This window comes from Haplochromis burtoni, unplaced genomic scaffold, assembly GCF_018398535.1.
Source record: "Haplochromis burtoni strain Fernald_Lab_line unplaced genomic scaffold, NCSU_Asbu1 Contig_746, whole genome shotgun sequence".
In the NCBI taxonomy this organism is placed as follows: Eukaryota; Metazoa; Chordata; class Actinopteri; order Cichliformes; family Cichlidae; genus Haplochromis; species Haplochromis burtoni.
In genome coordinates, this window is record NW_024583107.1 from 36732 (window position 1) to 47438 (window position 10707).

General features: G+C 38.7%; 1 protein-coding gene across 1 annotated transcript in view; it reads right to left on the reverse strand.

The window, feature by feature from the left end:
• Positions 1–258: 258 nt before the first annotated feature.
• LOC102308276 (multiple epidermal growth factor-like domains protein 11) overlaps positions 259–10707 on the reverse strand; it is a 106921-nt gene continuing 96472 nt past the window's right edge. The window contains exon 6 of the mRNA XM_005950214.2: positions 259–1286. Within this exon, the coding sequence (XP_005950276.2) occupies positions 1120–1286 (167 nt within the window). The 3' untranslated portion in view covers positions 259–1119. The remainder of the gene's footprint in view (positions 1287–10707) is intronic.

A 10707-nucleotide genomic window follows, 5' to 3' on the forward strand; every position in this document is an offset into this window, starting at 1 on the left:
TAGACACACCTGTCAACAATGTCCACTTCACTCTTTACCTCTGGCTAAATGCACGGGACAGCAGCTTGTGAATTTGAGCTTTTTGTCTTATTTCAGTGTTATGTATTTGCATTCATGTTGCATGTGTTTCTATTTTCCTACATATTGCATTTGTATGAAGCTAAAGGTAAACCAAACAAAATGTATTGATTTGCACAATCAACAGGGATTGACCTCTGCCCTCTCGTGACATAAGGTTAATGCCAGCTGTCCCATTGCCAATCTGTAATTTTATGCTGTGTCACTAATAGTTAAATGCTGCTCATGTTTTAGGCTGGATTATTGCAGGAAAACAAGTAATAGCCACAGATCAAAATCTAATGTTTTTAAAGGTTTCAAAATTGTTAGAAGCAATGATTTTTTTTAAATATAAGTTTTCCTGGTATAATGGAATATATATATATTTAAAAGGTTTTAATACACATCACCTGTTTTTATAAGATGTTTTAAATTATGTTACTAATTTCCGATCCCTTAGCCTTGTACCAAGCTACTGCTCAGAAATTATATTGGTCCGTATACCAGAAAAAACACTCCTTTCACATGTTTTTATGCTGTTCAGCAAATCAACAAATACAACTAGCAATGGAAGCTTGTGCTACAGCAGCTTCTGCTTTAACATACAGATATAAATATAAATAAAATCATTAACATTAAAAGACATGACTGGTTGGTCTTCATGAAGTGTTTGATCATTTTGCTATTAACGTTCTGTGTCACCACTAGTTATTTACACATCAGGATTACAAAGTGAAATAACTGAGAACTGGGGGTCATATAGATGAGAACAGGAGGGCGCGTGTTTGGAGGAGTGGTCCTGCTCCTGAAATTCGGATAGTTTGTCTCTAAATGTTCTACAGTTATACAATGTTGTGTTATGTTATGCAAAGCCATGTAATGGTAAGTTATATTAAGAAATGCTATGAACTGTTATGTTCAAATATTACAAAACCAAACAGGTTAGAAAAGTAGACAAAAATAGAAAAGGACGAGGCCAATTTTATTTTTATCGACTGCGGTACTGTTGTTACTGTTGTTACTGTTGTTACTGTTGTTACTGTTGTTCAAAGCTACATTATGCTACATTACGCTTGTAATGCAATGCTTTGTAGTAATGTTTCCATTTACTGTCTGTTTGTCTGCTGAGTACTCACCACTGGAGCAGTCCAGTCCTCCCCATCCTGGCTCACATTGGCAAGTATCAGGAGAGACACATCGTCCATGGGCACACTCTTCTGTGCACAGTGCTGAGAAGAAAGAACAACATTGAAACAAATGTCAAACAAGCAACTATAAAACATAAGAAGTTATCAAGTTCTTTCTTTGAGTCATAAAACCTTACATCAAGTCCATTTGTCATTTAAATCATAATCCCCGTTCCCTCAGCTTATTTAATTCATGTTAATATCTTTCAATGTTACAGTCTTTAGTGCAAGTCTGACACTATCCACTCCAGCTTAGCACAAAGTCTGGCTTGGAAATTTTCTACTGAAAAGTCTGTTTGGAGAATAATGTCTTAATCTGATTCTTCTTCTCTTCTGCCCTCCAGCAGATGGTAATGTTCATCTCATAATGCATATTTTTGTGGAAAAACAATGGAAGCAACAACAAAACGCACAATAACACCAGATCACTTTTAACAACCGGCTATACAATGCTGACAGTGCAAACACCTGTAGAACTCAGATACACTCTCAGGTGTGAAGAGACATATACACTAACTGCTGGTAATACGTGGTGAGTCTTTAATATTTATTTTATTGGAGACTTTCTTTTAACTTTTGTTGTTTTTTACCTCATATTGTATCTTAGGAATGCATATTAGGGATATACTTTAATATGTTCCTACTAACCGATGCCATAATATTATGCCTGAATAGTGTATACACTAGCACTCAACAGTTGATTACACAATCCCTTAGTGCAATGAAGACACAATAATTACTACTGAAGATTTTTTGACACTGTGTGTTCATTTACTTGTAGCATCTACTGTAACGGACGTGTAAACACAGTTAGTAGTGCTGCTATAGCCTCAAGCTCCTGGGAATCTTACCATACAATTGTTAGACAGGGCCAGCTACGTCTCTTAATGCATGAAACTCTATTGAGTTAGAAGAAGTACGCAAATTAAAATAATCATAAATCACAGATTGTTCAATATTTTCATGCATTTGTTAAAAGATTAAATATGTTCTTCATACTTTATTATTTATTTTTATTTCAATAGACACAGTAACAGTGCTATATAGCAGCAGCCCCCAACCTTTTTTGTGCCATGGGCCGGTTTATGTTCGCCAACATTTTCACGGACCGGCCTTTTCTAGAGTCCCAGAGAGCAGCCATTTGGCTTTTCTACCTTTTAAAACCCGCCTTCCAGCCAAATGGCTGGTAGGCTTTTAGCTAGGCTTTAGCTTCAGCCAAGTGGAAGCTAAATTGGCTAGTCATTCATATGTAAATTAGGTTGTTACCTGAGAATTCTGGAGGGGAGTGGGGGTGTGTGAATGATTGCTGATTTCTAACTGCCAACTGCCTCTTTGTTTGTCTGGGGGGGCTGCTAAAAGCGGTGAACTTCCTTTTGTGTTCGTCTTGATGCATTCTCAATCATCCAGGAAAATAAATCTCCAAAAGTCACCAACTTGGAGTGGTTAGTTTCCTGAGCCACAAGGAAACTTGTGTTTCAGTTTGTCTTCTTAGGGAGAAATCAACACACATGGGTGTATTTCCTTTATTGATAAAAACAGTACAAAAAAACCAACCATTTGTACACATTTTTACAAATAATAATAAAAAGTGAGTGAGTACATTTCAACATTTTCAGCAATCACTCACAATCCTGGCACTGCCATGGTATCTGTAGTCTGCATTTACCACACGTGTATCTGTAGCAGTGAACACATCGCACAGTGGCATGATTGTTCTTGCATTTGTGTTTGACCTGACACATGGCTCTTTTTCCAGGGATAGGTGTGGAGGGTTGTGTCCGAAGCAACTGTTCTTTTCTTGCCCTTTTCCCAGCTACATGAGAGTGAGCCAGCTCTCTTGCAAGCTCCACCAGGAAGTCCACCCGTCTTTCCTTCGTCGCAGATGAATACAACACAATAAAACCAGTACTGGTACCAAAAAATAAGATCTATTCATAACACAAACCCAGGGAAACTGAGTTAACGGTAAAAAAAATATCGCTACATAATAAAACTATTCTCAATGTTTTGCTGTAAAAACTGAAGTGATTAATGTTTTTTTTTTTTTTTTTTTTTTTACTAGTGCTGCTGCGTTAATGCGGTTACGGTGTTAACACCATTTTAACGAGATTAACGCTGACAGCACTAATTTAAACACATAAATATATTTAATATATATTACTATTCTTTTTTCTTTAAGGTCATCATGCTATGAAGAAATGGAATTTACTATGACGGCAGAGACTATTAACCAGTAAAATCATATTTACAAAAATATGAAAACAAAATCATTTTGCCAAGTTTTTAATAGAATAGATAATAGATAGATTTTATAGTAATTAATTAATTAAATAAATGAATGACATGGATCAATGTTAGTTTTCAGAAAGCTTACTCAACATAGTATAATACTATATATAATATATAATACTTTTAAATGAAGTATTATACCCATTATAACTAGTTTATATTGTAGGATGGAGGTATTGCTTCTCTTGTCTGTTGGTGTTCCAGTTGAGCTGTTTCTCGGTTGCTATTGTGTATTGTCACAATGTAACGTTTTTATAAGACCTCAGTATGAATATGCATTCTTACAGCTAATGATAATATCCTAATAAATTAAACTAAGACCACAAATACACAGGCCTAGACACCAGTTGGCAACTGTGTGGCAATCACTGTTCACTAGGCAAAAATGAGTGTAGGAGCTAAAGTTGATTATCTATAAGACTGTTTTAGTTTCTAATACTACTTTGCTTCAATCTGTCACATCTAGTAGCTGGAACTGGTGTGCAAAAGAGATAAAGGCAGGTGATGTTACTTGGAGGTGGAAGACACAGTATTTGCCCTCACATCCTCAGATCTGTCATGGAATCATGGATAATGTTTGTTTCTTTAAGGACATTAAATAACCACAACAATGACTTCCTCCTGGCCAGTTGCAAAGGTTGTTGAAGGTTGCTGGCATTCACTATGAAGCTGCTAAAGCCTCAGTCACGCAGCCCTGGAAACCAGTCAATGACTCCCTGGTAACTACCGGCCACTAAAAATAAAAAGGAAAAAAAAAAGACAAAATCCTTGATAGTGTTGCTTTTTTGCCTCTGTTGAGTATCTGCAGCAAATTAATGAAGGTTTTTCTTAATTTACATAATTTGTGTCTATATTTTTTAATATGCAGTGCTGTGCTCTGTACTCCCAAACATGACATTACCAGTGCCTGTTTGTCATTTTCCCCTTAAAAATTCTCTGCACATCCCTGGCGTGCTACTTGCTCTTTGACATCCTAATGTAACAGTAAGTCATAATATTTTCTACTTTGCTTAGATATGGAGATATTCTACCAGCCAGTCTAGCGTGCAAAGCGTATTATCTGCATTGTACAGCAAACAGATAAGGTAGTGCTGACATCTCCATTATCACCTTCCAACTGCTATAATATTTCATTGTGACACAACACTACAGTTGAAAGCCATCATGCACAATCTAAAGGTTAAAAAATGATTCTATCACAAAATAATAAATGATGCAGAGTTTTACAGGGCAACTGTGCGTCACTCTGGCATTATCTCATACAGCTATTAGCTAGAAGGTCAGAGGTGGTCACTAGCCAATGTTGCAACGAGAAGGACAAAAAGCAATGTGAAAAGGACAAAAAGACAAACAGTATGAGCAGTCAAGACAGAAAAACTGCACACTGAGCAGCTAAAACGAACTCTTAAAACACTATTTTAATGACTATAAAAAGTAATACATTAAACTTTAGATTAACCAGCACACTGAGATGTTTTTAATAGAACTTTTTTATCTTCTAATTATATCATTGCATGATATATCACACAAGTGGAGCATTTTTCAGGAAACCTAAAACTCAAGGCCTCGGTTTGATGGATGAAAAATTAAGGGAAGAGACCTAAACCCTTGAGTCGGATACAGTCAAACAAGTTCTTGCAGTAATATGGAGTAATTCTAGCACGAAGTGAGAAAGACTGTTAAAGAGTTCCAGTACTGAGTACGATGTTTTATTCATCCGGCAGTTTTTGGTTAAAACACCAAAACCTAGTTTGTCATTTTGTGAGTTTAAGGGCACAACACATAGTACCATATTTTTCGGAGTATAAGGCGCACTTAAAATCCTTTAATTTTCTCAAAAATCAACAATGTACCTTATAATCTGATGCACCTTATGTATGAATTCTGGTTTGCTTAGGGGTGGTTTTTGATTTTTGATTATCGATTTTCCAATTAAAATCGATTCTAGCTTGAATAACGCGATATCGAATCATTAAAATCCTGAATCGATTTTAAATATAAATTATTTTTTCCTGAAACGCCAGAATCTCAGGTTAAACCTCACAAAATTTTGACACTGATTCTGCACAAGGATCTAAACAAAAAGGGCGGACCCGTCGACGCATCAGAATCAGTGAGATGTCAGCTTTCTCACCCGACTGCACGTACTCGCCGTTGGGGCTGAAAGCCAACAGCTCACAGATTCTGATGCGTCGGCGGGTCCGCGCTTTGTGTTCTGAAACTGCAGTTTTGTCTCTCTCCAACCAAATTTGACTGAACCAGCAGCAAAAGAAGATCCAAACTACACTTCACATTTCGCTTCACATAAACATCGTCATGAATGCCCTCTTACTTTTATTTTCATTTTAAATTTCACTGACTTCCAACAAAAGAGGCCTCATTTTTGCTGTGCAATACAAAAGAAATGTAAACTTTTTCAGATTATGCAAAATTGCAAAATGCTTAACTGTGTCTCTAATTAAACCTCTGTAACTTTGCTCTGCTTCACTTCAGCAGGATCAGGTTGATTCATGGTTTTCTTTTGTTTTTGTTCCACTGCAGAATATTTTTAAGGTGGTTATCTGCTATAAAAAGACAGGCCACCTCTGATAAAGTCTCACAAGTGTGAGCTTCCTTTTTATGGATATAAAAATATGGATATGTACTGAAAAATGATCAGAATTATAATATTTTTGACTGAGAGAAAATTTCCCAGATTCAAATCGAATCAAATTGAATTGGGGCCTTGTGAATCAGACTCGAATCAATTCTAGAAATCAGTGACGATATCCAGCCTTAGTTGTGCTTACTGACCTCAAACCGATTTTACACGGCGCTCAAAAATCTGTCAAAAATGTTTTAGTACAACTGTGGTAAACTATGAAGCCGCACTGCTTGATGGATTGTCGGAGCATTACGGCTACCGTAGTCAGGAGCCTCGCGGAGGAATCTGGGTCCAAAACTCCGTTCCCTTCAGGTCCCAAAGTCAAACAAACATTGCAGCATCAGTGAGAGTTACAAACTGTCATGGTCCCCGTGCCTGCTCGGCTGGCCCTGTGTGGCTACATGTTATGTTTTGTCTTTTCTCTCTCTCTCCTCTCTCTCTGCTCGCTGCCTGGGCGGAGCTCGTTGTGAGCTCCCGGCCTCCACCACCTGTAGGCAATCACCTGTGGCTCCTCACCTTGTTTGCTCCCGCTACTTAAGGCAGTGACTGAGAGCACCTCGCCGCTGGACTATTGAGTAACGCTCGTCAGTGCTACTTTAGCCTCAGCCAGTTTTGAGCTCTGTCCGTGAAAGTTCTGTGCTAACTCTTGTTCTCTGTATGCAGATTTCTCGTGCTTGGTTTGGAGACTCTGGACGCTTTTTCCGACCCCTCTCTGCACCCCTGGGAACCCTGGCCCCCTTCTCCTTCACCTGTATATAGTGCACCTGGAGTGTGTAAATAAACCTGTTTTTCTGAGACTTCAGTCTGCGCCGAGTCCTCCCTGCTCCTCCGTGACAGAAACGGTCTAAATTCTTTCATCTTTAATAAAATGATCAGCGTTGCTGCTTTACCAGGTATAACAATTAAGTTTAACATTCAGGCATCCATGAAAACAGAATTTATTAAATTTAACAGAGTTAGAAGTTAGCAGGAAGTTAGCTCGCTAGTTTCCACCTAAACACGATATAGCATGTCCTGACAGAGAGATTTCTGAAGATCACTTCCAACATAAATGAAGACAGAAAACTAAACAGCAGTGACATTTGTAGGGTTACTGAAGTTTGGCTAGCTGATATATAATGATGTGCTACATGATCGCTAGCTACACAGCTATGTTAGCATAACATAAACACAGTGAAGCTGGAGGATGAACACTAACTTTTTTGCACTCGCTAAAAGTTAACATGAGGGTTCCCGATAGTTGGAGACAAATGTAATCGCATGGCAGGATGCTGTAAATGGACCAATCTTCAGTCAGGAGAACAACTGAGATAATCCATCCACAATACGAGGTTAGTCATTAATATACTGCAACAACATGGGAATAGAGCAGCTGCAGAGAATTCAACATTAATGAATCAATGGTACGGAAGTGGAGGAAGCAAGAAGAATGACTGAGTAAAGTTTGATTTATCTGACTGTTTTGTTTCGCTTAATGCGCCTTATGATCCCGTGTGACTTATGTATGAAAACACACCTATTCATCGACAGTGCGCCTTATAACCCGAAAAAAAAAAAAGTTAGAAACATGTTCAAAAAGCATGAGTGACTGACTGAAGTCAGTTTTCATATGAAACAAAAAAAACAAATATAATATCCCAAAGACTTGTTCTTGAGGTTTTATATATATAGTTGCAGCAAGAAAGCCATCGCTAAGACGTCAGAATAAGACAGAGGCTTGCCTTGGCCATGAAAAACCACAATTGGACTACTGAAGACTGGAAGAAGGTATTATGGGCTCATCAATCAAAATTTGAAATCTTCGGTTCATCACGTAGGATCTTTGTGTGCCATCAAGAAGGTGAAATGATGGTTCCACAGTGTGTGCCATCAACTGTCAAACATTGAGGAGGAAGTGTGATGGTCTGGGGCTGTTTTGCTAGATCCAGGGTCGGTGACTTGTACAGAGTTAGAGGCACCCTGAACCAAAACAGCTACCACAGCATTCTGCAGCACCGTGCAGTACCTTCTGGTGTGCGCCTAGTTGGTCAGGGGTTCATCCTACAGCAAGATAATGACCCACAACATAGTCTCCAGATTTAAACCCCATCGAGCTGGTTTGGGATGAACTGGACAGAAAAGTGAAAGCAAAGCAACCTACAACGTCCACACATTTATTGGAACTTCTGCAACAGATATGGGAAGAACTTTCTGAAGAATATTTGATTTCTATTTTAGAAAGAATGAGATGGATGTGTTCAGCTGTTATAAGCTGCCAAAGGTGTCTACTTTGATGAGTCAAAGGTTTAGAATACATTTTGGTCTATAAATTGATTCCATGATTTCTTTTTTAACTCCAATTGCTTATTTGTACTGTGCTTTCATTTCAGAGTGCAATGAGACATTACACAGCATAATTTTCAATAAAAAACTGGAAAAATTGGGGTGTTCAAAAACTTTTGACCGGTAGTTGCATTGAAGCATTGACATAACCTGGTCAAAAACAACTCCAACCATCTAGAGTTAGTATCTGGGTTGATATCATATTTCCAAGATCAAAATATGATTTTATATAGATGTACGCACAGCGGCGAAAATGAGCTTCCTCCGAAGGGTGGCTGGCCTCTCCCTTAGAGATAGGGTGAGAAGTTTGGCCATCCGGGAGGGGCTCAGAGTAGAGCCGCTGCTCCTCCACATCGAAAGGAGCCAGCTGAGGTGGTTCGGGCATCTGACAAGGATGCCTCCTGGGCGCCTCCTGGGTGAGGTGTTCTGGCATGTCCCACCAGGAGGAGGTCCCGGGGCAGACCCAGGACACGCTGCAGAGATTATGTCTCTCGGCTGGCCTGGGAACGCCTTGGTGTTCCCCCGGATAAGCTAGAGGAGGTGGCTGGGGGGAGAGAGGTCTGGGCTTCTCTGCTTAGGCTGCTGCCCCCGCAACCCGGCCCCAGATAAAGCGGAAGAAGATGGATGGATGGATGTACGCACACTACCCATCTATCTTTGAGAAAGAGCTTTCTCAAGTTATTGTTAATAAAACTTTAGGTCATAATAAGAGCTTGTAGAATAAAATCATGGTGTTGTTTCTGTGGGGAGGACACTCACAAACTCGGAGATGGGCACATTAATAAATAGCTGGTGATGGTAATGTTTCTACAGTCAGGTGTGATTTTTACTTGCCAGAGGAACAAGACAATAAAAATGTTGGAAATAAAAACCTCTCTAATTAACACATTTTTGAAACATTTATTCAAATTGGGGAGTTTTACTCAGAGTTACACTGTTTCACATCAATTTATTATTTTGTTTTCTATGCTGTAACCCTTTGTCAGCATGAGGATATATCAGTGAAACTCTCTAATTGCACAGGATCCCAAAACCAGTATGGTTGTGAATGGGGTCGAAGTGGCAATGTGCTGAGGGTGTACCCTGCCCAGTGCATTCCGTAAGATTCAGTAATTGTTCCTTTTTCTGCAAGTAAAGGACGCTAACGCCTATTCTTGACACATTCTATGACGCACAGCAATTCAGTAATTCAAAAACAATCATATCTATAGTAACGGTAATTTAACCCATCACACTAAACACCCATAGTGCATAATAGAATAACAATGAAAAAAGAATCATGTTTATCTTTAGTACAATGTGTTAAAAGTAAAATGTTGAATTTTATGTAACATCTCCTTCAACTCATTTTGTAGGATCAGAGTATGAATATTGCATCATACATCAGGTAGGGATTGTGCTGGAAGAAGATGGGCTGACAGCTTGGAGACTTTAGCTCCTCCATCACAGAGATATGATGTGCTATAGTCCTGGCTCTGTTTGCTTTCTTACAGAAGCAGGCAGCTTGACGTGCATATAAATGTGCACAGGAACAAATGAAAAAACAACCTCTCTTGCATGAAGTATTTCAACACTCTGACCTGTTTTTTAAGGCTACGAAGTGTTAAAATCCACGCAGTGAACACAAAGTGAAGTGCTGAGTTTGGGAAGTTGCAAAGAAGTGTGCAAGCAGGGAGCAAAATGTGGACAGAGTGGCTACAGGAGTTAGATCGGATTCTGTAAAGCTGGGTTTTATTGCATTTTAGTCCCAGAGGGGTCATCCTCTCTAAATTTATAGCAGCAGTGTGTTAAATTTTACAGCTTGTTTTGAATATTAGGAAAGAAATCCTTGCATCCACACCTACATAGTTCTCAACACAGACTGAGATTAGGATGGAGTTGCTGGTTGTAATACAGAAAGATGTGTGTAGTAAGTAAGGTCAAATACATCAACACAAATTCAGATAAGAATTAACTAAATTAATTAAATTCAAGCCTGTTAAACAAAAAATCACAACTTTATGAATGCACTATAATAAAAAAAACTGGATGATGAATGCTAAAGTGAGACTTTAGCACACTTCCCTATAGACTTTATGTGTTGACATAGCCTTTGCCTGCTGTGTACCTACAGCCCCCAATACACACACCCACACTCACATGCAACATCTACACACAGATGCAGGTGAAGAAAGCACTAAATTTTAGAGAAAGGTCCAATTCATATGC